The sequence below is a fragment of the Chanodichthys erythropterus genome, chromosome 3 (assembly GCF_024489055.1).
Source record: "Chanodichthys erythropterus isolate Z2021 chromosome 3, ASM2448905v1, whole genome shotgun sequence".
Classification (NCBI taxonomy): domain Eukaryota; kingdom Metazoa; phylum Chordata; class Actinopteri; order Cypriniformes; family Xenocyprididae; genus Chanodichthys; species Chanodichthys erythropterus.
Window position 1 is genome coordinate 14,910,219 of NC_090223.1, and position 26,879 is coordinate 14,937,097.

At 40.7% G+C, this 26,879-nt stretch overlaps 1 protein-coding gene and 2 pseudogenes across 2 annotated transcripts; all 3 read left to right on the plus strand.

Annotated features, from left to right (window-relative positions):
* Positions 1–7,977: 7,977 nt before the first annotated feature.
* On the plus strand, positions 7,978–10,651 carry LOC137017149 (GTPase IMAP family member 9-like). Of its 2 annotated transcripts, none has more exons than XM_067381123.1 (6): positions 7,978–8,047; positions 8,302–8,395; positions 8,495–8,659; positions 8,918–8,977; positions 9,051–9,413; positions 9,485–10,651. In XM_067381123.1, exons 3-6 carry the CDS (start codon positions 8,638–8,640, stop codon positions 9,727–9,729), a joined length of 690 nt encoding a protein of 229 aa, XP_067237224.1. In that variant the 5' UTR covers positions 7,978–8,047; positions 8,302–8,395; positions 8,495–8,637; the 3' UTR covers positions 9,730–10,651. The 2 variants fall into 2 exon arrangements, with proteins under 2 accessions (XP_067237224.1, XP_067237225.1); XM_067381124.1 differs by having other exon boundaries at positions 9,081–9,413.
* LOC137003654 (GTPase IMAP family member 7-like) lies at positions 9,746–14,331 on the plus strand (annotated as a pseudogene).
* Positions 14,332–14,406: 75 nt separating this feature from the next.
* On the plus strand, positions 14,407–25,855 carry LOC137017146 (interferon-induced very large GTPase 1-like; annotated as a pseudogene).
* The last annotated feature ends 1,024 nt before the right edge of the window (positions 25,856–26,879 follow it).

Consider the following 26,879-nt stretch of genomic DNA (forward strand, 5'->3'; position numbering starts at 1 on the left):
TTAGGTGAGCTCTGTGCTTCCCCCTTGGGGTTGGGTTTGTAATAGTGCTTAGCTCCCTAAGCTGATTATGATGGTTAGGCCTTGATCAGGCCCCGTCTTAACCCTCTGGAGTCTGAGGCTGATTTGGGGCTTGGAGAAGTTTTGACATGCCCTGACATTTGTGCTTTTTTCAGTTGTTCATAAACATATAAATGACAAAAGTGTCATTACACTGTATTCAGCACAAACTAGGCTACAATAATATGTGAGGAACATGTATGTACATGTTTGTGTTTTTGAAGGAATAACATTTATGCGTGGTTATTGAAAAAACAAAAAACTTAAGTCACTGAAATAAGGCCAAAAAAAGTATAGTAAAAATGTGTTCACAAGACTTTTGGGTATTGGAGGTTGTAGACTAGAGTTTTTGCTTCAAAATTATGTAAAAATTATGCTGCCTACTCCTTCATATAAAACAATATATTGATTTAGTTTTTGTAAAACACTTTTTGCCAAGAAACACAGTATGCGAGGAGGCGTGAATCACCACTGAAAATGGGCCATTCTCACCTGAGAAGACAAAAGAATTGGATAGTAATGAGCTGAAATGACTTGCATATTAATGAGGCATTTCAGTCAGGTAGGCTGTGAAAAAAAACCTTCTGTGATGTCTCAAGCTCATTATGATATATGAAACATACAGAAAAATATTATTACAATATAAAGTAATGGCTTTATATTATACTTTAAAATATAATGTATTTCTGTGATGCAAAGAGTCTGAATATAGGCTTTTAGTTTAAAAGCATGCACATTTGGAGAAATATTGGATTCTCATGTGCTTATGTCAATTTTCTATACAGAGGAGTTATATTTATTTAATATTTATTTAATATTCACTGTCATTACTATGAGCGCTGGTGTTTTCAATTCATCCTTGAAGTCGGAGGGCGCTCTGTGCATTTTTAGTCCACAAATTCATCTAAAAGAAGAAGAGGCTATTCCACGAATGGAGTTTCCAATACATACTGCAGCCGGAGGGCGCTAAAGAAACAAAAACTCATCTAAAATTCATCTATAGAAGAAAAGTAAACAGGAACTAACTGCATGTCTTCTAGAGATCGCTAACCATGACTTTTACATCCAGATAAACACTTTTCAAGACAATAAATACACGATTGAGACGATGAATGCATGTATTGCCTCTGAATTTGCGTCTGAATAGCGCTGGCTCCGTGGGTGTGGCCGCATTAGCGGATAATGAGCTGAAACACGGATTTCTGACATGGCTCTCTTTTCATACAGATTACATAAACACAGAAGGTTTTGTTTACATGATTTAAAACCTGACATCTTAACGTTTTTTTAGACATAAGTTTAATTTTTCTGTGATTAGTATTCACTAAGTTACAGTTCATTTTCTGAGAACTATCAGATTGGACTTCGTTCAGAGGGAGAGGAGAGATCACGCATCATGTTAGTTTTCTTTATTTTACAAAAAGCACAACATTTTGTTTTTACTTTGAGTGTATATAAATAAAAGAAGATATTCTATAGTTTCAATTGATATATTACTTATGTCTCTATGACAAAAAATGACGGAGTATTTTAAGTCTGTTTTGCTGCAATGTGAAAAAAAACCTGCAAAACGCGCCGGCGCGTTTTCATACCTCAGAGTGTTATATATATATATATACATATAGGGATGTGCATCTCCATAACTGAGGCCGATGCGATACTCCTCTTGCTTAAAGAGTAAAAAGTTGTTTTTACTGAGTACACTGCTTGTCGGATTGTGTTGGGTGGATTATCATAAGAGCACTGTGCAGCTCTCTATTGCTGCCATGGAAGTTGTCTGTCTGCCGCAGGCTTAGACAGATGTTCAGAATGGCTTTTACCAAAAACAGGCCACTTTCTGAAGTTTACTTCTGTTTTTATATATAAAACTGTTGTCATGTTGTAAGCCCCTCTCGGGCCTCCATGATTATGTGCTCTTGGCATAGTCTACCTGTTAGGTGAGCTCTGTGCTTCCCCCTTGGGGTTGGGTTTGTAATAGTGCTTAGCTCCCTAAGCTGATTATGATGGTTAGGCCTTGATCAGGCCCCGTCTTAACCCTCTGGAGTCTGAGGCTGATTTGGGGCTTGGAGAAGTTTTGACATGCCCTGACATTTGTGCTTTTTTCAGTTGTTCATAAACATATAAATGACAAAAGTGTCATTACACTGTATTCAGCACAAACTAGGCTACAATAATATGTGAGGAACATGTATGTACATGTTTGTGTTTTTGAAGGAATAACATTTATGCGTGGTTATTGAAAAAACAAAAAACTTAAGTCACTGAAATAAGGCCAAAAAAAGTATAGTAAAAATGTGTTCACAAGACTTTTGGGTATTGGAGGTTGTAGACTAGAGTTTTTGCTTCAAAATTATGTAAAAATTATGCTGCCTACTCCTTCATATAAAACAATATATTGATTTAGTTTTTGTAAAACACTTTTTGCCAAGAAACACAGTATGCGAGGAGGCGTGAATCACCACTGAAAATGGGCCATTCTCACCTGAGAAGACAAAAGAATTGGATAGTAATGAGCTGAAATGACTTGCATATTAATGAGGCATTTCAGTCAGGTAGGCTGTGAAAAAAAACCTTCTGTGATGTCTCAAGCTCATTATGATATATGAAACATACAGAAAAATATTATTACAATATAAAGTAATGGTTTTATATTATACTTTAAAATATAATGTATTTCTGTGATGCAAAGAGTCTGAATATAGGCTTTTAGTTTAAAAGCATGCACATTTGGAGAAATATTGGATTCTCATGTGCTTATGTCAATTTTCTATACAGAGGAGTTATATTTATTTAATATTTATTTAATATTCACTGTCATTACTATGAGCGCTGGTGTTTTCAATTCATCCTTGAAGTCGGAGGGCGCTCTGTGCATTTTTAGTCCACAAATTCATCTAAAAGAAGAAGAGGCTATTCCACGAATGGAGTTTCCAATACATACTGCAGCCGGAGGGCGCTAAAGAAACAAAAACTCATCTAAAATTCATCTATAGAAGAAAAGTAAACAGGAACTAACTGCATGTCTTCTAGAGATCGCTAACCATGACTTTTACATCCAGATAAACACTTTTCAAGACAATAAATACACGATTGAGACGATGAATGCATGTATTGCCTCTGAATTTGCGTCTGAATAGCGCTGGCTCCGTGGGTGTGGCCGCATTAGCGGATAATGAGCTGAAACACGGATTTCTGACATGGCTCTCTTTTCATACAGATTACATAAACACAGAAGGTTTGTTTTCGATTTGACTTACATGATTTAAAACCTGACATCTTAACGTTTTTTTAGACATAAGTTTAATTTTTCTGTGATTAGTATTCACTAAGTTACAGTTCATTTTCTGAGAACTATCAGATTGGACTTCGTTCAGAGGGAGAGGAGAGATCACGCATCATGTTAGTTTTCTTTATTTTACAAAAAGCACAACATTTTGTTTTTACTTTGAGTGTATATAAATAAAAGAAGATATTCTATAGTTTCAATTGATATATTACTTATGTCTCTATGACAAAAAATGACGGAGTATTTTAAGTCTGTTTTGCTGCAATGTGAAAAAAAACCTGCAAAACGCGCCGGCGCGTTTTCATACCTCAGAGTGTTAAGAATCAGCCCCAAGCTGGTTTGTGCTCCCCTTTCAGGGTTTTCAGCGCACAGCCTCCTCAGTGCGTTAATTAAGCACTGGGTAGATCCTAGGTGAGCGGATTATCTCCCCTCGATATGAGGGTTCATAGCACTCAGCTGAGTTCTGCTCTCCATGATGCCCGTCTCTATGTGTGGGTCTGAGCTGGTTTCTGCCTTTCTGCAGTCACTCTTACCTACTATCTTCCTAAAGAATGCGTTTTAGAGGCTCTGTATTCAGACAGGGTTGGCCTGAACTAAGTCTGTTCCCCTAGAAGACCAGGTCGGCCTCCCTGGTGGCAATGAGGGTGACCCCGTTCCCCTCAAGAGTGGCTGGCTGAGGTTCCCTTTGGTTCCTTGGCCACATTCCCTTAAAGGGACCACTTTTCTTTGCAGAAAAGTAGGTCCCGGTCGCCTTAGCGATTTCTTTAGGCTCTATTTGTTAAAAGAGAAAGGTAGAAGCCTTTGGAAGTTCAGCTTGGGCTGTTGGCCAAAGGGAATGCTGTCACTGACAGCCTGGTGTGACCCAAGGGGGAGTTGCTCAGCAGTTTGAGAACTGCTTTGAGACCTTTGTCTCAGCCATTTTTTGGCAGGCACTCTCCTCAATCATGGCGGCGTGGGTATATCGTTCCCCATAGCGTTTGGCAAACGCAGAGTTGAGTTCCCTTCGAAAGGGAACGTCTCAGGTTACCTATGTAACCATGGTTCCCTGAGAACAGGGAACGAGACTCTGCGTTTCCTTGCCATGCTTCGGGTTGCCTGCCTGCAGAACAGTCCCTCAAGACGATAGATGATGACTGTCTCTCCAGGCGCTCCTTTATACCTCCGGGTCGCGCCGTATGACGTCATAGGCTGTCGCCGGCCAATAAGAATTGGAGTTGTTGGATAGTGCTTTCAGACACCTGGGTCACGTGATGTTCCCCATAGCGTTTGGCAAACGCAGAGTCTCGTTCCCTGTTCTCAGGGAACCATGGTTACATAGGTAACCTGAGACGTTTTATTCAAATTACAAATGGGTTATGTACAGAAAACAAGCAAAGAGCACTTTCATTATAATCACTGAAGCTGTCAATCACTTAAGTGAAAACTCCCGTGATAATAAATGAAGCTGCCTACACTGCATAAAGAATCTTATACTTACATTGTGTTTTTACTTTGGAATGAAAGGATTCATGAGTGTGTAGAACAAACTCTGGCATTTTAGCAGCGTTGAGCAGATTCGGACTAACTTACTCTCATTGGCCATTGCATTTCTCCAATGCTCAACACTTCAAAAAACACATTGTAAATAGAAACACTGGATACTTTTATTGTGCCCACACAAATACTAAATGCACAGGCACATTTAAAAACAGCCGCCTATCTTGCCTATCTACTCATTATACCAAGTTGACCCGGTACATGTTTAAAATTTCAGTACAGACTTGATACTGACGTACCAATACTTCTGACAACACTAGTCACAACAGACAACAGGTCCTCTGTAATACTAGGAAAACAGTTGAACCGGCTCTTTTGAGTCAGACATGATTGAATTGCTGACTTCTGACTCTGCCTGTTGGTTTAATTAATTCATTTCGAAACCGGTTCTTTGGTTCAGTAACTGGTCTAGTGGCTACTTGAGTTGTCTCTAATTCTGCATCTTGTGTCATCAACCCACAACTAAACTTTGATTCATTTTGGTTTCGTGAACCAGCTCAGCAAATTCCTGGCTGCAAATTGACTGAAAGGAACGATATGTTCAAGAATCAGATCTTCTCCTTGTGGGGATGATGTCAGGTCTCCCCCTGTGGAGTCTCTTTGATGTTTAAGGAATATGTCACCAAACATTTTGGCCAACATTAATAGGAGAATACAAGTTGTTAATAGTTTGTGGAAGACCAGATTTCTGTGAGCCTACTTGGGCCTATGACCTCCAGGAGGCATGTCAGATCTCTTCTATCAGATGCAATGTAACTGGTAAAATTTTCAATTCATGACACCAGAAGAATGGAAAGTCTGTGTCAGTGAAAGTGGTTGTGAATGTGTGTAGATTTGTGTTAGTTACAGGATCAGAGAATGACACCGTTCCTCTGTCATAATCCAGGTGAACTATCACCTTCTCAATCTTCTGTTTAACAGGAAAGCCAACCCGTTCATCTAGTCCATACTGCACCCACCAGACATCAGAATTAAAGAAAACTAGTCCCTTTCTCTGGTTTGATGCTGTAGTTACTCCAAGACTCCAGTACAAACTCTCTTTAACCTCCACATCCCAGCAGTGTGTTCCTGAGTTAAAATCCTCTGAACCCAGAACACACGAATACTCATCAAATCTCTCTGGATTATCAGGAAGCAGTTGACTGTTCAAGCTGTATCTCACACTGGTCAGATCATCAGACAGGACGAGATGTGGATTCGCAGTGTTTGGATCCAGAATCACAGGAGCTGATGAGACACAATCAACAGCTGCTTTTATTCTGATGTTCATATAATGATCAAGAGTGAACCATATGCAAATTATGTATTATGACACTCTTCCTATTGATCAAACACATCAGACATTTTCCTCTGATCACTCTGTCAGTGTTGTTATAGTAAACATGCTTGAGAAATTTCAGATTTGCATCCCATGTCAACAGAAACTGATACTGACAAAACACTTGATATCTGTAGAGATCTGCTGTATCCAATGTAAATGTAAATATCATTTTCTTCTCTTGTTTATAACTCATTTTGGTGTACACAGCAAAAACTCCAGTGTTAAATGAACTCTCCTGGGAGTATATGTGACACCACACTCAAGAGTTGATAAGTGTTAAAATAAGAGTCTTAAATGAACACTGAAAAGTGTTAGAGTTAATTAGATAAGTAATTAATTGAGTGATGATTGATCATTATTGAAGATAGGGGTAGGAATAGGGTTAAGACTAAATTTTCAGACTAGAATGTTGTTCCAGGATCAACAAAATATGTTGACCCATGAACGCATCTAACTCAGGAACATGCTTGTTAAGTACAGGTGTAAACAGGGTCTAAACCGTTTTGAACTTGTCCACTTTTGACCACTTCCAGAGGAAGTTGAAAACACATTAGACCGGACTGCTTTCGTAGTATAAACACTCATGAGGTTAAATGTGTTCAAACAGCCGCAAAAGCTTACTCTCTGACTACTGACTCAAAGCGTAAACATTATGTGAAGCGCGCTAGCCTGATGGGATTTAAATTTTGTTGGAAGACTGAAGTTTGGTTTGAAGATGAAAAACGTACCAAATGTTATTTGTATTACACTTTTCCACAGACTTCCTGTTACTCCTTTGTGGCCCCAGATGAAGGATTAAGATGAATTGTTACAAAAAAAATCCATATTTATTGTCTGGAAGCTGGGCTGAATGAGTAAACACTGTTACTGCATTCCTGACATGGGTCAGACCCTCAGTCACCTCCCAAATCCCAAATACATTGCTGTAACATTAATAACAGAACAGATACTTTTAGGACTTGTGTAAACATCTGATGATTTGGGTCATATTTATGCAGAAATATAGAAAAATCGATAACAGGTTCATTAGCTAACATTAGTTAACTACATTTACTACTATATTATTAAAATCTTGTTAACATTAGTTAATGCACTGTAAACTAACACGAACAAACAATGAACAACTGTATTTTCATTAACTAATGTTAACGAAGATTAATAAAGTAACAGCAGTGTACTTGGACATTATTCCATCTTCCTTTTCTGCTCAGTTGCCTCATGTAATATACTATCCACCTTGTGCTCTCTCATCTGTTAATAAACCATTTTGCTGTTTACTCACCATACTCTTTGAGTCTGTGTTTCCTGACAGGAAAAATTCATGATGAACTTATTTCTGAATTATATCTGACCCAAACAGATCTTCACTACTTTGATATTGTCAGCAAACAGAAGGAGACAAAACAGGTAACTGCCAGAAAAGTAAACTGAGGGGTGACTGCTTAAGTAGTGAGCCTGTGATGATCGAGCTGGTGCAGGTGTTGCTGATTAGAACTCGGGTAATAGTGAATGAGTGGGTGGAGTGGAGAGTTCTGGTGCTGAAGATGTGACTGACTGACAGATATCTGAAGCTGCAGTTCTACAGTTTCAGCACCAAAGAACAGTGCTACTGTTTTATTATGTATGTAATTTTGTTGATAGTCATTTATGGTTGTCATTGTGATTCATTCACTTTAAGAGACTCATTCTCACATGAATTATAGCTTGAACTTTTATCTGCACATGAAAGACAAGACAGACAGGTTTTAGGTTTGTAACGTAACTGACTCCACCCACACATACAGATCACTTCCTGCTCTCATGATGGCAACAGAGAAATAAACGTATAAGAGTGCTGAAAACTACAGGTAAAACATTTCCTTGCAAATACTCTTTTTATAATAAGAAATGTACATATGAAATGCAGTAAAACATTATCTTATTTTAATCTTGAATGTAATTATCTTTATGAGCAGCAGGAACACCAGTGAGTTTCACTTTCATTTCTGTAACAGAACCGCATTAAAATAAATCTGTGTGTAAAACACACACTTTTCTTAACTTACTTTATATCCAATAAAATCAATTACATGACAGTGAAGAGACAGATGTTATATTTCAGGAGTCAGATAAGATGATAAGCTGAAGCCTAAAGAAAGACACGGAGGAGAGAACAAAATCTGTACATGTTCAGCACAGGTGCTAAAAACAGACAGGTCGAAACTTTTATTTAATTCTGTCAATAGAATTCAGATTTTAAGTACTTCTCTGCTGAAATATTAAGCCCAATATTAAGTCCATCTTTGGATGTGCAGCAACATTCGACATTATCTGATGAAATGAACTGAATCTCAGGACTGATGAATGTCAGGATGATGAACAGACAGATGTCAGGAGTTAGAGAAGATGATCAGCTAAAGATTAAAGAAAGAGATGGAGGAGAAAACTGAATATCAGCATGTCAACCGCTGAGAGCAGAGGTGAGAATCACTGACAGATCAGTTTAAAATTTTCATTTAATTATTTAAATAGAATCTGAGAAAATTTCAGGAGTTTTTGTATATTCCATGACAAATAAAAATTATTTCCTCAACTCAGTGACATTTATGACTTTATTCTCTGAAATGATTTGCCAACATCTCTGACTAAATATCGCTGCTTGTAAGAATCATTCAAAGATGTTGATTTCTGTTGGTACTGTGACAAAACCGTCAATGTAAGATTTTTGTTTCATGCAGTGATTGTTGCCCACAATCCTCCTCACAGGAAGAAACAGAGCAAAAGCCCACCTCCTCAGAGTAAGTCTTTATATTAACGAATACATGAAATGGTGGAGAGGGTGTGGAAATTATCCTTATATTTGTTCAACAGTGAGAGAGTGTGTGTCTCTGTCTGATCCAGGACCTCATGTGATCATTCTGCTCCTCAAACATGATCAGTGTTCGGCAGAAGATCAGGAGTGTGTGGAGAAGGTGCTGGACTTTTTCTCTGAGAGGGTTTATCAACACACCATGGTGCTCACCACACAAGAGCCCACTGAAACCAATGACATCCTACAGAAGATCATTCAGAAATGCTTCAACAGACACTTCAGTCTTCAGAGAAGAAGCTCTCCTGATGATCTTCTGAAGGCGTTTGAGGACATTGTGAAAATGAATGATGGACGACACCTGGTTTGTGCTAAAGAAGAAGCTTCACAGTATTTCACAATGAAGAAACAGGCCACAGAAAGACGTGAGTGTGACGATATTTGATGTTTCTAGTGATAAATGAACAGTTTTTAAATGTTCTTCTTCTACTGTCAGTTTCAGAGGGTGTGAAGCTGAATCTGGTTGTGTGTGGGAGTGACGGGACATTAAAATCCTCCGTATCAGACCAGATCCTGAGAGACATAGAGCTTCATGGACGTCAGATCAGTCTGGTGAATCTTCCAGCTCTGTTCAACACTCGTCTCTCAGAGGAGGAAGTGATGCGTCAGACTCTCCGCTGTGTTTCTCATCCTGTAGTTCATGTTTTCCTCCTCATTATTCCTGACGCTCCCCCTCAATAATGAAGACAAAGCAGAAATGGAGGAGATCCAGAGGATCTTCAGCTCCAGAATCAACAAACACATGATGATCCTCATAATGCAGAGTTCAGAGCACCAGACAGCAGAACTCAATGAAGAAACACAGTCTGTCATTGAGAGATTTGGAGGTCGACATCATTTCTTTGGTCCCAACACACAAGTGTCCACATTGATGGAGAACATTGAGAAGATGCTGGAAGAAAACAGAGGAGAGTTTCTCTCCACAGAGACATTTCTGGAGGCACAGATGAAAAAACTGATGAAATATGTATAAATAAAATTCATTCACTGGAGACACATTTACTGCCACAAGGTAATGAGCAGAAAATCAGTTTATGTCTCAGAATACTGAGAAGAGCAGGCTGATGTTCAGTTATTCCAGCATCCGAAGGGGCAATGTTGCTCTCGTACTAAATAAGTCTGTCTGCGTTGTGTTTTATGCATTGTGTAGTTAGACACGGGACAGAAGGCAGCAGTTTTGCTGATCTTTTATTCCTCCCTGATATAAAGAGTACAAACAAGCAGCCTCTTAGAAAATTAATAGCTCTTTACATTCTCTTCTATTCAGTTTCAACACAAAAAAGGAAAAAAACAAGAATATACTATAACAGGGAAAATATACTTGTTACTAAAAGAACATTTGCAGCCTCTATGTGTGTGACTCACCCTTGTTTCGACTATAAAATAAATGTGATGTATGCTTGTCACTATGTGCCACACAAGCAAGATAACATTATACATATGAGCTGGCGTGAAGATAGACATAAAAGCAATAATTACAATAAAGATTCAATAAAATTAACAGGAGTCAGAAATAACCCACCTCTTCCATTAAGGTTTAAACACAAAAGGGAAGAGGAGGAGACAGAACAGGAAATGATGTTGACTCATGATGACATCACAATTAAAGGGAAAGCACCCATCTCAATCAGGCAGGTGTATGGAAATAATTAATTCTAACAATACATGTATTTAACAGTATACTTTCTGTAACTGTTACACCTGTCTAAGGGGAACATTTAACCCTCTATGGTACGCAATATGATATCAATGTTTTTCCTGCTTAAAATTGGACACTTTAACAATATCAATAAACATTTTCATAATTTTTAATTTTATTTAATTTTTATAAGTTTGTTGCCTCGAGGCAACATTGTACCACAATGGAAAAATTTAAACATTTGGCATTTTCATGTAGAAAAAATAAAGAAATTGATGTTTTCAATAAATATATTTAACTAGACACTTAAACAAACAAATTTATCTAGTTTTTAATGTATTAAAAGTTTCATATTTAATAAAAAGTAACATTTTATATCCAGCTGTTGCCCTCAGGCAACACTGTACCATAGTGTTACCAAACCATCATTATGGTATTATATTAAGTTATCATATCCATCTTCATCCTCATATCCATCTTCTCTCTCATCCTCACTCTCTCCCTGATGGATTGTCACTATGATTTCATCTTCCTCATCACAGTATGATCCCTCATTAACTCCTCATCCTCACCCTCATCAACTGCCAGTGTTTTATACCTTTTTGAAGTGCTATAGAAAATGTGCAATCATAATATATGCAGATATAGTATGTGAATTAGTATTTGCATTACAAAATCATGTGAAAATGCCAACATATTTAGATAATTCTAACTCTTTTCCTTACAAATATGATACATTTGCATTTAAACCTATAATGCCTGTATGGCCTTATGCGATTCCATTATGGTACAATGTTGCCTTGAGGCAACACACAGTTTTTTTGTTATTTTCCCTAAAACATTTGATGATATATAATGTAAAGTTCTTAAAAATACTTCTTTACTTGCCAGTGAAGGTGACTCATATTTTTTTGTGCGTGAGTAAATGGTTACAAACAAGTGAAAAAAGCACTTTTCAATGGAGAAAATATGGAGTCATGTGACATGTGCACATGTGCTGAAACAGGACACAAAATGGACCCCTGTTGGTCATGTTTTGGTCTTTTTTTTTCACTTTTATTGATTAGTATATGAGTTATTCTGTCCTGAGATATGTTTGATCTGTCATTTGGTGGCTTATTTTATTAAAAACAAACTAAAATAGACCATGTTGCCTGGAGGCAACACCATACCATAGAGGGTTAAAGGGATACTCCACCGTTTTTTCATATTAAACTATGTTATTCCCTTAACTAAGACGAGTTGATACATACCTCTCTCGTCTCAGTGCGTGCACTAAATCGCTCTGTCTTGCGGCGAAACTTTGTTAGCACTTAGCTTAGCCCAGTTCATTCAATAGGGGCCAAGCAGAGAAGCTACCAAACACCTCCACGTTTTCCCTATTTAAATACAGTTACTCGAGTAGTGTAACTCGACCTAGGACGGTGACACAAAACAAAACGTTGCGCTTTTCTAAGCGTGTAAAATGGATAACTATATTGTATGGCGGAATACCATAGCAAGGGCTCGGGAGCACTTTGACTTGGCGCAGTAATATCTTCACTTCCCCCGCTCCCTCTCCTGTAAAAGTCACGTTGGTTCTATTGACGGAAATGAGAGGGAGGAGGAGGAGAGGGAGCGGGGGCCGGTGAGAGGACTTTTCACGAGTGAAGATATTACTGCGCCAAGTCAAAGTGCTCCCGAGCACTTGCTATGGTATTCTTTTGAATCAGTGACTAAAGAGAGTCGGAGAGAAACATCTGAAATCAACGGCCGACACATTACTGTGATCGACACTCCAGGACTGTTCGATACTGAACTGAGTAATGAGGAGATCCAGAGAGAAATCAGACACTGCATCTCCATGATCCTGCCTGGACCACATGTGTTTCTCCTACTGATTCCTCTGGGACGATTCACTAAACATGAGGAAACATCAGTGAAAATCATCCAAGAGACGTTTGGTGAGAAATCTTTAATGTTCACCATGGTGCTTTTCACCAGAGGAGACGATCTGAAGAACAAAACTATTGAACAGTGTTTGGGAAAACCTGGATCTCCTTTGATGAAGCTGATTGAAGCGTGTGGAAACAGATTCCATGTGTTCAATAATAATCAGACTGGAGACCGAACACAGGTGTCTGAACTACTGGAGAAGATAGACAACATGGTGACAGCGAACGGAGGGAGTTTCTACTCATGTAAGATGTTCAGACAGATGGAGTGAGAAAAACAAGAACAACAGATGAAGATCCTGATGGACAGAGACAGAGAAAGAGAAGAACTGATAAAAAAACTAGAAGAAGAGAAAGAGAGAATAAAGATGATGATGGAGGAAGACAGACAGAATCAAGACAAAAAGAGAAAGAGAAGAGAAGAGGAACTCAAAAAAGAAATAAGAGAACAAGAGAAACATCATAGAAAGATACGAGACGAGATGAGACGAGAGACATTAAAACATGAAATAGAGAAAATGAAGGAAGAAAAGGAGAAAGTAAAGGAAAAACATCAGACGGAAATAGACAGACTGATGAACAGAATAGAGAGTGAGAGAAAGAGAAGAGAAGAAGAGTTTAATGAGAGAGAAGAACAATATAAAAGAGAAATGAAAGAGAAAGGAGAGCGTGAGGAAAAGATGTGTGAGGAGATTAAGAGAGAAAGAGAGGAATGGGAGAAACAGAAACTAGAGGAAAAGACGAGAAGAGGAGGATAAGAAAAGAAGAGAGAAAGAACAGAGAGTTTATGATGAATTTAATCAGAGACTTAAAGAAGAAAGAGAGAGAATGGAAAGAGAGAAAAAAGATCTTCAATCTAAACATGAAGAATAAGAAAACAAGATGAAGATCCTGATGGAGAAACTGAACAGAGAAAGAGAAGAACTGATGAAGAAACTAGAAGAAGAGAAAGAGAGAATAAAAATGATGGTGGAGGAAGAACGACAGAATCATGATAAAGAGAGACAGATAAGAAAAGACCTCAAAAGAGAAATAACAGAACAAGAGGCAAACCAAAGAGAGATACGAGACGAGATGAGAAAAGAACGAGAGACATTTAAACATGAAATAGAGAAAATGAAGGAAGAAAAAGAGAAACTTCAGATCAAATATGACACAGAAATGGACAGACTGTTGAACAAGATTGAGAATGAGAGGAAGAAAAGAGAAGAAGAATATATAGAAAGAGAACAATATAAAACACAATTGCACGAAAAAGAGGAGAAAGAGAGAAAAATCTGTGAGGAGATGAGAAGAGAACAAGATACATTTAAAAATGAAATGCAGGAAATGAGGCAAGAAATAGAGAAAGTAAAAAAAGAAAAAGAAATGCTTAAGACTGAGTATGACACAGAAATAGACAGACTGATAAACATAATAGAGAATGAAAGACAAAATAATGAAAAAGAGAGAAAGAAAAGAGAAGATGAATTTAATGAGAGAGAACAAAGATACAAAACAGAGATGAAAGAGAAAAAGGAACAGGAAAGTAAAATTGTGGAGGAGATGAAACTGAGAAAAGAAGAGGATGAGAAAAGAAGAGAGAGAGAAAAACAGATTTCTAATGAACAGATACAGAGACTGAAGAGTGAAATGGAGGGAATAATCAGAGAGAAAGAGAGAATAGAAACAGAGAGACAAAAACAACTAGAAGATTTAGAAAAGAAACTGAATAAAGAAAAAAAAATGAGAGAAGATCAACAAAAGACTTTTGAGGAGAAAATGGTAAGAAGTGTAAAACAAACAATGAATCGTCTATTTCATAGACTCCATGTTGAAGTCAGGCAGTTCAATAAACTGAGAGCTGCAGATGTTCTTCAGATAACTGAACATTCATTAAAGTCCAATGAGTCTTGTACTGAAGAGGAGCTGATTCAGACTTTCATACAAAAACTACTGATGAGAAACTACAGAGCAAGATACTTTAAAACTAAAGAGACAGATGAAGGAATACGTAAATCTGAGAGAATCCACCCGATGGATGTTCAGATGGCCGTGTTTCATTGTTCTGATGGTTTCCTGAAGCAGCTGTTGGTCACTAAACTGTCCCAGTGTCAGTATGCTCTGCCTCTGCTTGTTCCTGATCCATTCACACAAATCCATTCAGACAAATCAACAAGAGCTGGAAGATCAGAAATACCAACAATGAAACCATCAGTCAAACCCAGCCAATCTACAAGGCAGAAACTCCAATGGTGTCTTTCTTCAGGTTTGGCTCTGTGTCTTCATGCAAGTCTCAGCTGATGAACAGTCTGATCAATGAGAAACACAACACGTTCTTCCACAGGAACTGTCCAGGCAGCAGCAGAACCAGAGTCCTGATGGATGGAGTGGTGGAGATCGCCTGGTTCTGCCCCTCTGGATCATATGATGATAAATTCACTGACTGTGTTGCGTTCTGTAATCTACACGGTGATGCAGGAGACCATGAGAAACAGCTGCAGATCCTCACTGAAATGGCCTCAGTCATTGTTGTTCTTCTACCCCGACTTCAGAAGAATGACAAAAACATGATACAACTTCAACAACTCTACAAGGACTCCAAGCCACTCATTTGTCTTTTTACTGAAGATAAATCTGCTGTAACTGTGATGAAGAACAAATATAGGATTGGTCTGAAAGACAGAAATCAGTCAGAAGTATATGAAGATCTCAGAAGAGCTATAAATGAGTGTCTCTCAGAATCATCTTTCACTTTCAGACTTGAAGATGCGTCCAAACACTCAGACATTAGAGTAGATGAGGAAGATGATGAAGACTGCAGGAGAGGAAGAGAAGCAGCACAGCAGATGATGAGTTTACTGGAGAAGAAAGATCTGACAGAAATCAAAGAATCAGTTCTGCCTCATCAGGGGAAACTGTGGCATCAGTGGAGTCAGAAGAACAAGGAACTACATCGACCTCAAGGAAATGAAATAGAAATGGACATTAGTAGAAAACAAACAGAGATGAAGGAAATCCGTGAACAACAGCATGAATCTGACATCAGTGAGTTTTTGAAGTTATTCATTAAAGAAATGAACTCAGATGCTGAACATCAAATGTATTTTATTAATTGGCTCAAAATATGCTTGGATGAACATATCTCAGCTGACTTTTCTGTTCTTCATCACAAATATGATGAAACATGGTCCAAGGTCTTAAAACTGAAAGAGAAACATGAACCAGAAAAACTGACAGCTAAACAAGCAGAGCTTGAGAGCATATCTGAGAAATTTCAAGCTGCAACCTTTGGTTTGGAGCACATCATGCGGGAAATCGGTCAGATCTATGAATCATGTTCATCTGTGAAGAAGAACAAGAAAGATCTGCAGGTTCACTTCTCTTCTCTCCCGAGTCTTGCAGCAGAGATGATGATCTCTGGATTTCCACTGGAGCTCATGTTCCTGTGATCTGGATCTCTGCTGTTCTAGATGAAGTCATCCAGAAACTGGGGGACCAGAGAGTCTTTGTGCTGACAGTTTTAGGGCTTCAGAGCTCTGGGAAATCCACCATGCTGAATGCCATGTTTGGACTCCAGTTTGCCGTTGTTTTGTGATGCGTCTCTAAGCACCTTTACCTTATTTTTATTATTCTCAGGTTAGGTAAGAAAGTCAAATCTGACTTAAATTATAAGCATTTTAAAAATACTTACAATCAGACAGAAGACTTCTCCGTGGTCTGTTCAGGCTCAACGTCTTAAATTAATGCCACATGAGGCCGAGTTTAGTTATAAAGTTATAAGTTCATTTATTTATTACATTAATACTACTAGCATTACATATATTCTACTAACATTCTATACAAGTAATTAAATAAAGTATAAGTATTGAAAAGTTCTTCAGTCAAGGCAATATCAGCGATGGAGGCATCATCAGCTGGTTCTGGTGTCGGAGGTACAGCCTCAGGTGTGAAGCAGCTCCTCCTGCTCTCTTCATGTTCCAGCCTTTTATAGACTATCTGACCAGTTGATGTCATCTTCTTGGGAATTCCCCTCATACGGCTATATATAGAGGCCTGTTTCTTTGTTCTGGACTCTTCTCCTCTGCTGTGTCCTGAGCTTCTGATCAAGACATCCTTCAACGGTAAGACTGCCTTACTTTCTAATACATGTTATTTCCTTTCTAATCTACTAACATGTTGCTAATAAATGCATTTCCAGTTGTTTTGTATTCTTTTATAAGTGATTAATACATGCTTTAATAAAGGCATTACAATACCAGTTGTCTGTCATTCTTTAATGGTTAATATATGCCTTAATAAAGACGTTACAATACCAGTTGTCTGTCATTCTTCAGTGGTTAATATATATGCTATTGGGCTCTTTTTCTTTCTACATTCTTTTGATGTGATCACATCTTTTCATTTACATGAACAGATATCAATCTTTCTGTTTACATGAACAGTTATCAACCTTTTTGTTTACATGAACAGTTATCAACCTTTTTGTTTACATGAACAGTTATCAACCTTTTTGTTTATATGAACAGATATCAATCTTTTTTGTTCACATAAACAGCTATCAAACATTTTGTTTCACTGTTTACCCATAAACAAGTTATCTATATATCTATATATACAAGTTATCATAACAGCTGTACTTCATAAACAGCTAACTTCTTTTCACTTGTTTACACACAAACATGTCATTGAACATGTTTCTTCCTCCAAGGTATCTCTTTATGATAGCTGTACCTCATAAACAGCTTACTTCTGTTTATCTTCAAATCAAAGTTGTGTTGTTATTATTGTTCTTTATAAATCACTTATTTCAATAAATGTTTTTTTTCCTTTTAAGTTTCAGTTGTGTTGTCATTATTATTCTTTATAAGCAGAAGAGGTTCAAGTAGCCTAGAAAAGTTGCATTTCCTAATGAAGCAGAGTGTGGCTCATATCAACACCGTCAGTGCTGGCAGGTGCACCAGAGGAGCTTTCATGCAGCTGGTCAAAGTGTCAGACGAGATGAAAACACAGATGAACTTTGACTATATTCTGGTTGTTGATACTGAGGGTCTTCGTGCCCTATAACTGGCTGGAAGATCAAGATGACATCATGACATTGAATTGGCCACATTTGTTGTTGGTCTTGGAAATTTGACATTGATCAACATCTTTGGAGAAAACCCATCTGAGATGCAGGACATTCTTCAGATTGTTGTTCAGGCCTTCATGAGGATGAAGAAGGTCAAACTGATTCCCAGCTGTGTGTTTGTGCATCAGAATGTTTCAGACGTCACAGCTGGAGAGAAAAACATGGAGGGAAGGAGACGACTGCAGCAGACACTGGATAAGATGATTAAACTCGCTGTTGAAGAGGAAGTTTGTGATGCAGAATGTTTCAGTGATGTCATTAGATTTGATGTTCAGAATGATGTGAAGTATTTTGCTCAGCTCTGGGAGGGAAACCCACCGATGGCACCACCAAACCCAAAGTACTGTGAGAATATTCAAGAACTAAAGGAATCTATTATGTCTCACGCCTCAAAATCACATGGAATGATGCTGATAGACTTAAAAGATCGTATTAAAGATTTCTGGGAGGCTTTACTGAAGGAACATTTCATCTTCAGCTTTCAAAACTCCCTTGAGATTTCAGCCTACAGGAAACTGGAGACTGAATACAGCAAGTGGTCCTGGAGTCTTCGCAGTGCCATGATGGAAACTGAGAACAAACTACACAACAAAATAGAAAATGAAGCAATTCAGGAGGTTGATGCAACTGATCTTCAAAGAGAACTGAAGAAAACAAGTGAAGAAGTGAAAAAATCAATGTCTGATTTCTTTGAGAAAGACACATATGCTGATATACTGATTGAGTGGAAAACATCATTTGAAATCAAAATCAAAGATGTCCAAGAAAACATTGTCAGAGAAACAGAAATTAAATTAAATGAGATTCTTCAACAGCGAGACCTGAAGAAAAAGTCTGATGATCATGAAAACGTCTCGGGTTACGTCTGTAACCCTGGTTCCCTGAATAAGGGAACGAGACGCTGCGTAAGCGCTTTGGGAACGCCTCTGCGTGTTACGTCTTGAAACACTCGTGAAATCGAACCAATAGTGTGACGGGACGTCAGAGCGGGTGACGTCACGGACCAGGAAACTATAAAGCACCCTTGAGAACAAAGAACGCCAGCTTCTGAAATAGGGATGAAGCAGACGTTCACAGGCGTGCTGGGAGTATGGCTAAGCTACGCAGCGTCTCGTTCCCTTATTCAGGGAACCAGGGTTACAGACGTAACCCGAGACGTTCCCTTTCATGGGAACATCGACGCTGCGTAAGCGCTTTGGGAACGCTATCCCAACTAGGCCATAAGACCAAATGCATGTCTGTTATCTTTCAGGACGACAGTACTGAGGACCCTGGAGTGGAGCCCAAATCAAATGTTATAAAACCTAATAAAGGTATGCTGAGACGACCACCCAGCAGCCTCACATATGTCATTGAGGGGAACCCCCGACATCAAAGCCTTTGAGGCAGCCATACCCCTGGTGGAATGTGCCCGGACAGCCAACGGAGAAGGCTGCCCGGAAGACTCATAGGCAAGCGAGATGGCCTCGACCACCCACTTACTCATTCTCTGCTTGGACGCCGGACCTCCTTTGTTAGGAGATCCGTAACATACAAATAATTGTTCAGATTTTCGCCACAGGGCAGCTCTGTGGACGTAAGCGTCTAAAGCCCTCACTGAGCAGAGCAGATTTAGTTTTTCCTGATCCGCATTTGCAAAAGGTGGAGGACAAAAGGCCTGCAGCATAATCGGCCCCAGGACACTTGTAGGGACCTTGGGAATATACCCAGGTCTAGGATGCAGAAAAGCTTTGACCATTCCAGGTGCAAAGTCTAGACATGAAGGAGCAACGGATAATGCTTGTAAATCTCCAATTCTTTTGAGAGATGTTATGGCCAGAAGAAATATGGTTTTCAAAGTGAGAAACTTCTCAGACACTTCCTCCAAAGGTTCAAAGGGAGCCGCAGCTAACCCTTCCAACACAATGGCAAGGTCCCAGGACGGAGTTTTTGTGCGTACCACAGGCCTCAGCCTCTGAGTACCACGGAGAAAACGTATGACTAAAGGGTTTCTACCCACAGAAACGCCTTCTATTTTAGCGTGATAAGCAGAAATCGCTGCAATATATACCTTCAATGTAGAAGGGGTTAAACCATCCGAGAATTTTCCCTGGAGAAATTGCAGTACATGACTGATGGAGGAGTGGAACGGATCCACCTGTAGTCGGCTACACCAAGTAGCAAACAGCTTCCACTTATACGCGTAAAGTTTTCTCGTGGATGGAGCTCTGGAGTGGAGAATGGTCTCTACAACCTCGGTTGAGAGACCGGATTCTATGAGCTCGGCCCCCTCAGGGGCCAGGCCCACAGTTTCCATATCTCCGGGCGGGGGTGAACTATTGAGCCGCCCGCTTGAGACAGAAGGTCCTGCCTGATCGGAATCTCCATGGGGGAGCCTTCTAAGAGGGATACTAGATCCGTGAACCATATCCGGGTCGGCCAGAACGGGGCTACCAATATTAGACGGACCCCGTCCCGTCGAACCCTCTCCAGAACTCCGGGGAGCAGAGCGATCGGGGGAAAAGCGTACAGATGCAGCCTCGGCCACGTCTGTACCATAGCATCCAGCCCCAGAGGGTTTCTTTGATGGGTCAAAGAATACCACAACGGGCAATGAGACGTCTCTTTCGAGGCAAACAGGTCGACTTCTGCGCGACCGAAATTCTTCCATATCAGCTCCACCACCTCGGGGTGGAGCCTCCATTCCCCGGGCCTCGGCCCCTGCCTCGACAGGATGTCTGCCCCCACATTTTGATGTCCCGGGATATAAGCTGCTCTCAGAGAGAGAAATTTCCCCTGGGACCATAGGAGGATCTGATGTGATAATTTGCACAACTGGCGAGACCTCAGACCCCCCTGATGGTTGATATAGGAGACCACCGACATGTTGTCTGTACGAACTAACACGTGATGGCCCCTTAGGTCTGGGAGGAAGTATTTGAGTGCTCGAAATACCACCATCATCTCCAGCTGATTTATATGCCAGGAACGATGATGGTCCCCCCAAAGACCCTGAGCTGAGCGACCACTCATGATCGCCCCCCAGCCTGTGAGAGACGCATCCGTCGTTAGCATTTTGCGACGACAAGGAGCCCCCAACACAGGACCTTGGGACAGAAACCAGGGTTTCTTCCACACTGCCAAGGCGCGAAGGCATCGCCGTGTGACCTTGATTGTACGAAAAGGATTTCCCCTCGGAGAAAACCCCCTGGTTCTGAGCCACCACTGTAAAGGTCTCATGTGCAGCAGACCAAAAGGTATCACGTTGGAAGCGGCTGCCATCAGACCTAACAGTTTCTGAAACTGTTTTACAGTGAGTGACTGGCCTAATTTCACCCCTTTCACGGTTGAGAGAATAGAATTCACCCGGGCAGGAGATAGATGTGCCTGCATCGTCGTGGAATTCCAAACTACCCCTAGATAGCTGGTAGTTTGAGCTGGAAGAAGCACACTCTTCTTGGTATTGAGTCTCAACCCTAACCTTCTCATGTGTGACAGAACTACATCTCGATGTTGAACTGCCTGTTGCTCTGATTGAGCCAGAATCAACCAGTCGTCGATATAATTCAGCACGCGGATGCCCTGGAGTCTCAGCGGAGCCAGAGCCGCATCCACGCACTTTGTGAAGGTGCGGGGTGAAAGAGATAGGCCGAACGGAAGAACCTTGTATTGGTAAGCTTCACCCCCGAAAGCGAACCTGAGGAACTTCCAATGTGAAGGATGGATTGACACATGAAAGTACGCGTCTTTCAGATCTATTGTCACGAACCAGTCTTCGGACCTGATCTGTGTGGTGATCTGTCTGAGTGTAAGCATCTTGAACTTGAGCTTTTGTACTGAGCGATTTAACATGCGTAAATCTAGAATAGGACGCAATCCTCCATCCTTCTTCGGAACTATGAAGTAGCGGCTGTAAAACCCTGACTGTTTCCCAGGAGGAGGAACCCTCTCTATAGCTCCTTTTTGCAAAAGTATCATAACTTCTTGTTCCATGACCAGAGACTGCTGGGGGCCCACCACTGTAGGGAGGACCCTGTTGAACTGGGGTGGGCGAGACCCGAATTGTATTTTGTAACCCTTTTCTATCATCTGCAGTACCCACTGAGAAATATTGGGAAGACGTTTCCACTCTTCCAGAAATTCTACTAAGGTGACCAACCTCTCAAGGCTGGTCTCTGGTGTTTTTTGAGCACTTGGCTCGATGCCCTGGAGCGGCGCACCGGCAGGGAGAAGTCGAATCAAGCGCTGACCGGCCCTCCTCAGAGGGTCGGTGGGGACCGCTGCGCCCCGTAACGCACGAGACGGCGGGGTTGGCAGAACGGCCCCCTGAGGGCGCCGAAGAGGGGTTAGTATTATAGATTTTAATTTTACAAGACCCTCTCCGGAGGGGGCTGCCCTCAGAAGTCCTGAACCCCTGACGTCAGGACTTCTTTGAAGCCTTCCTCGCGATAATGACAGTCCGCAGATCTGTCTTACCCTTGGAAGGCTTCGCTTGCGTTGCCCTCCCCGGTCCCCAAGATCTTTGCGGGGGAGCACGGGTGGCAACACTTTGTTTCTGTTGCGCTCTATGCGCAGTCGAGGAGCTTGTAGACGGCCGAGGCTGCTCCCGCTCAGCAGCCTCGGCAGAGCGGCGAGGGAGGAACTTTTGGAAGGCCGCCGACTGTCTTTTTGCCTCCTGGAACCTCTCGACGACAGATGTAACCGAGTCGCCGAAGAGGCCCAGGGGAGACACAGGTGCATCTAGAAGCACAGACTTATCTCGCTCTTTTTTTATCTGATAAGTTGAGCCATAAATGTCTCTCCATGGCCACCAGGGCTGCCATAGAGCGGCCTATTGATTTTGCCGTCTCCTTGGTGGCCCGGAGAGATAAGTCGGTAGCCTTCCTGAGCTCTTGGATAGTTTCAAAAGTCGCCTCGCCACTCTCGTCTGTCTCCCCCAGCAGGTCGGCTTGATATGCCTGGAGGATGGCCATAGTGTGGAGACATGCGGCCGCCTGACCTGCTGAGGCATAAGCCCTGCCCACCAGCGCTGATGTTGTACGCAGGGGTCTGGTGGGCAAAGTCGGGGATTTTAGGGACGATGCTGTCTCAGGCGAGAGATAGCTCGCGAGCGTCTCCTCGACCTGAGGCATCGCCCCATAACCGTGCTGTTTACCTCCTACTATATTACTATATAGAGTGGTTTGTGGGTTGTAAACACGAAATTGTGCTGGCTTGTGCCACGATCTCCACACCTCGGTGTGGAGATCGTGGAAAAACGGCAATCCCCGGGGCTGAGGCTGTGATCGGGCGGGGAGAAAGCGCTCATCCAGTTTGCTTTTTGTTTGCGCTTCTGGTCTTTCTTCTGGCCATTCAATTTTTAACTTTGCCACCACCCGAGTCACAACATCTAAAAGCTCCTCATGAGCTGGAGATGAGGATGGCGGGTCCTCCTCTCCAGCCCCGACGCTCGCTACATCCATCTCCTTGGAGCTGGATAAGTGAAGCGCCGGTGCAGGTGTCTCTACCCTGGGGGAAGAAACCGCAGCGCGTGCTTCCGCAGCCAGGGGAGAGACACTGGGTCTGGCGGGTGAAGGCCGAGATAGGGCAGGACCGTCTCTAGCCCCTCCGCCAGATCCATCTGTGAACCCCAGGACTGAAGCCGCCGCTGTGCCTCGGCAGCAGCGGGACCCGAACCCTGGGGAACACTCGCCGCGGCGCCCTCTTTATTCTTGTCAAAGAACGCGCGGCGTGAGCGGAGTGTACGGAGCGTCAGTTTTTCACAATGTACACAGACAGCTCCCTCGAGAGCTGCCTGTGCATGCTCCACTCCCAAACAAGCAACGCACATCTCGTGTGTATCCCCGCCCGTGATGAAGCGAGGGCAGGGATGAACGCACTTAACAAACTGTTGCTTGCTTGAACTCGCCATTTGTGTCTCACAATATATATATATACATATATATATATATATATATATATATATATATATATATATATATATTATATGTGCTTTGGTGACTAAAATACTCTTGTCCTCAGACGAAGAGATATTTTGTTTGCTGTGTAGATATAAAGGGACAGACAACACCAAATAAGACACACGATAACACAGAGCGCTGCTGAAGACTTCAGAAGCTGGCGTTCTTTGTTCTCAAGGGTGCTTTATAGTTTCCTGGTCCGTGACGTCACCCGCTCTGACGTCCCGTCACACTATTGGTTCGATTTCACGAGTGCTTCAAGACGTAACACGCAGAGGCGTTCCCAAAGCGCTTACGCAGCGTCGATGTTCCCATGAAAGGGAACACTCTCTATGAAAAGAGTAAAGAACTTGTCTTAAAACTCAAAGACAAAACAAATGATGAAGAAACACAGAAGATAATGATTGATGCTCTGAGGGCAGATTGTGAAAATGCTCTCTTTGTAATGAGCAAAGAATTGGTTTTAAAACACAAAGACAGAACAAAAGATGAAGAAACAATGAATTATGAGTTTGATTTGTTTTGGAAACAGAATGTAGATAGAATCATCACAGACACTCCACCACTCAAAGACACTGACATAATGAGAGATGTGAGAAAGATCCTCAGTGACATCTATGAGGGCCAGCTCCCTGTTGATCACATTAAAGAGGACAGAGAGTACATCAAGATTTTCACTGTGTCAAGTTATTGTGAATATAATATTTTCAAAAAGTCCACAAAAAATGGGGTTAAAGAGGCTCTAAAGCGTTTTTACAGAAGTTTTAAAGAAACAGTTGGATACAGTCGAACTCTGTCCCTAGAGAAGGAAGCTGAAATAAAGTCATTAGTCACAGATGTTGAACAGCAGACAGACACAATGATTCAGTCATTTAACATTTCAAAGATGGGCTACAACATCAGCTACATTCAACAACTCTTAGATTACATCAAGAGGAGAGTAACAGAACATGAGGAAAAAGCAGTGAAATATACGTTTAAGAATGAATTCTTCACAGATTTGGTTTATTCCATCTGTACAAGAGCAAACAAGATGATCACTGACCAACATAGACTGTTCAGAGAAGCAATATATGTTAAGAAGAGAGAAGAATACTACAGTATTTTCCAGAAATATTGTCATGGAGCAACAACAGCTGCCATTTTTGGTGAGATCATCTGTCAGAAACTGAAAGAGCCCATTGAGCAGAGTGTCTACAAGAAGACTGCCAGAGATCTGACAGATGAAATGAGAACAAACTGTGAATCACTGAATGGAAACAGATCAAATCTGGAGAAACACATCCTGAAGACACTGGCAGAAGAGGAAGATTTCGACAAATACATGAAGTACATTCATAATCCCAGAGATCACTTCAAGAGTTTCATCAGAGATGAAGTCAGTCAGTACATCACTGATAAGTTCAGTGTCAGTGTTTTACCCAAGATGAAGGAGAACATTAAGCTCCTGCAGCAGAAGATCATGAAAGCAGCACATGAATCTACTGAACATGTTCAAGTGAACAGAGGAGATGTTGGTTTGTGGTTGAAGAGTTTCACACAGAAGCTCTCAGATGTGCTGATCTTCTCTGAAAAAGACCTCAGTGGAGTGAAACATGAAGATGTTGATGATTTCAACCTCCTAGAAGATGTGATAAGACAAGAACTTCCTGCTGTAATGTCTGATATCTGCAGAAGATTCAACACAAAGACTTTTCCAGTAAATTTGGACCATAAGTTCAGACCAGATGAGCTTCTAATTCATCAGTTCTGTCAGTGCTGTTGGGTTCACTGTCCGTTCTGTGGAGCCACCTGCACCAACACCATAGAAAACCATGATGGAGATCACAACGTTCCGTTCCACCGTAATATTGGACTAAATGGAATAAATTACAGAAATACATCTAACTTCTCTACCCATATCTGCACATCAGCAGTAGCAATCAGCACTCTATATTTTTATCCCAGTGACTCAGATGATAGCATCTTATATAGAGATTACAGAAGAGCAGGAGGAGTTTACGCAGACTGGAGCATCACGCCTGATCTCTCTGAACTGCCCTACTGGAAGTGGTTTGTGTGCAGATTCCAGAAAGATCTTGAAAAGCAATACAATAAAACATTTGAGGGGTGTGTTGAGATAACAGATAAATGGAAAAAATACTCAAAACAAAATGCTATTGAGAGTTTGAATAAATACCTCTAAAGGAGATTAAAATGAATCTTAACTTCAAAACAACATAACTTAATGTACATGTTTCATGATATATGATGCTTTGCTACTGGCACAATCTGACTGTATATTCTGTCTCTTTGTATTCCGCACTTTGTTTGTCATACAGTGCTGCTGCTTTGTGCTGTAGACGACGTGGATCAACTTGTCAGATTTGGGATTTTTGTTCGCGTACGGTGGTTCTGATTTGTCAAAATGTCTCTCAAAATGTGTGCCACGGATGCGAAAAACGCAGAAAATCTAACCTGATCTGAATATTTTTATGACGGACAAAAGTTTCGGAGGCAGTGTGCAAACCTGATTGACATAACGTGAGGTTGAATTTATTTTTTAACGTGCGAAAGTTTCGCAATGCGAATTTCTGACTCAGTGTGCAAAGGCCTTAAGAGTTCAATGAGTAAAGGATGCTTGAAGGTGTAAGTTCAAAACCAACTGAGTAACAGTGATAATAAAGCAGTTTATTTTCATGACTTGTGGTGTCTGTCTCTTAATCAGTTTTCTATGGCTAATATTTTTCCTTAATATGTTTATATGGGTGAAAATGGAGCCAGGGATGTGAGGAAAAAAAATGGAAATATATAAGTTAATTATACAGAAAAAATTGATGTTTTATTTATGCAAGAAACCCATAGCGATCATAAAAATGCTGTTAAATGGTTCAAATAATGGAATAGTTTGCCTTTTTAAGCCTAACACTTCTCTTAGTGGAGGAGTTGGTGTTTTATTTACTAAAAAGTTTGTTCCTTGTTCAGGTAAAATGGAAGAAATAATAAAAGGAAGACCTTTAAAAGTGATTGCGAAATGTATTTGTATTTGTTTTTATGTGTATTTATGCCCCAACTCAACCGACACAAAGAATGTGCTTTTTAGATACATTGGGCACAAAATATTTTGTACTTACCAAAATAAGAAGGCGGACAAGGACTGGTTCATCTACACAGCAGAACTGCTGCTTTTTGACTGCAGTTTTTGCAAAGATTTCTTATGGGTCCAGAAA

Coding starts and splice junctions, on each gene's coding strand:
- LOC137017149 (XM_067381123.1), top strand. CDS start 8,638: ATGTCAACCGCTGAGAGCAGAG. Junction 8,660..8,917: donor GTCAACCGCTGAGAGCAGAG/GTGAGAATCACT, acceptor TGTTTCATGCAG/TGATTGTTGCCCACAATCCT. Junction 8,978..9,050: donor CAAAAGCCCACCTCCTCAGA/GTAAGTCTTTAT, acceptor TTTGTTCAACAG/TGAGAGAGTGTGTGTCTCTG.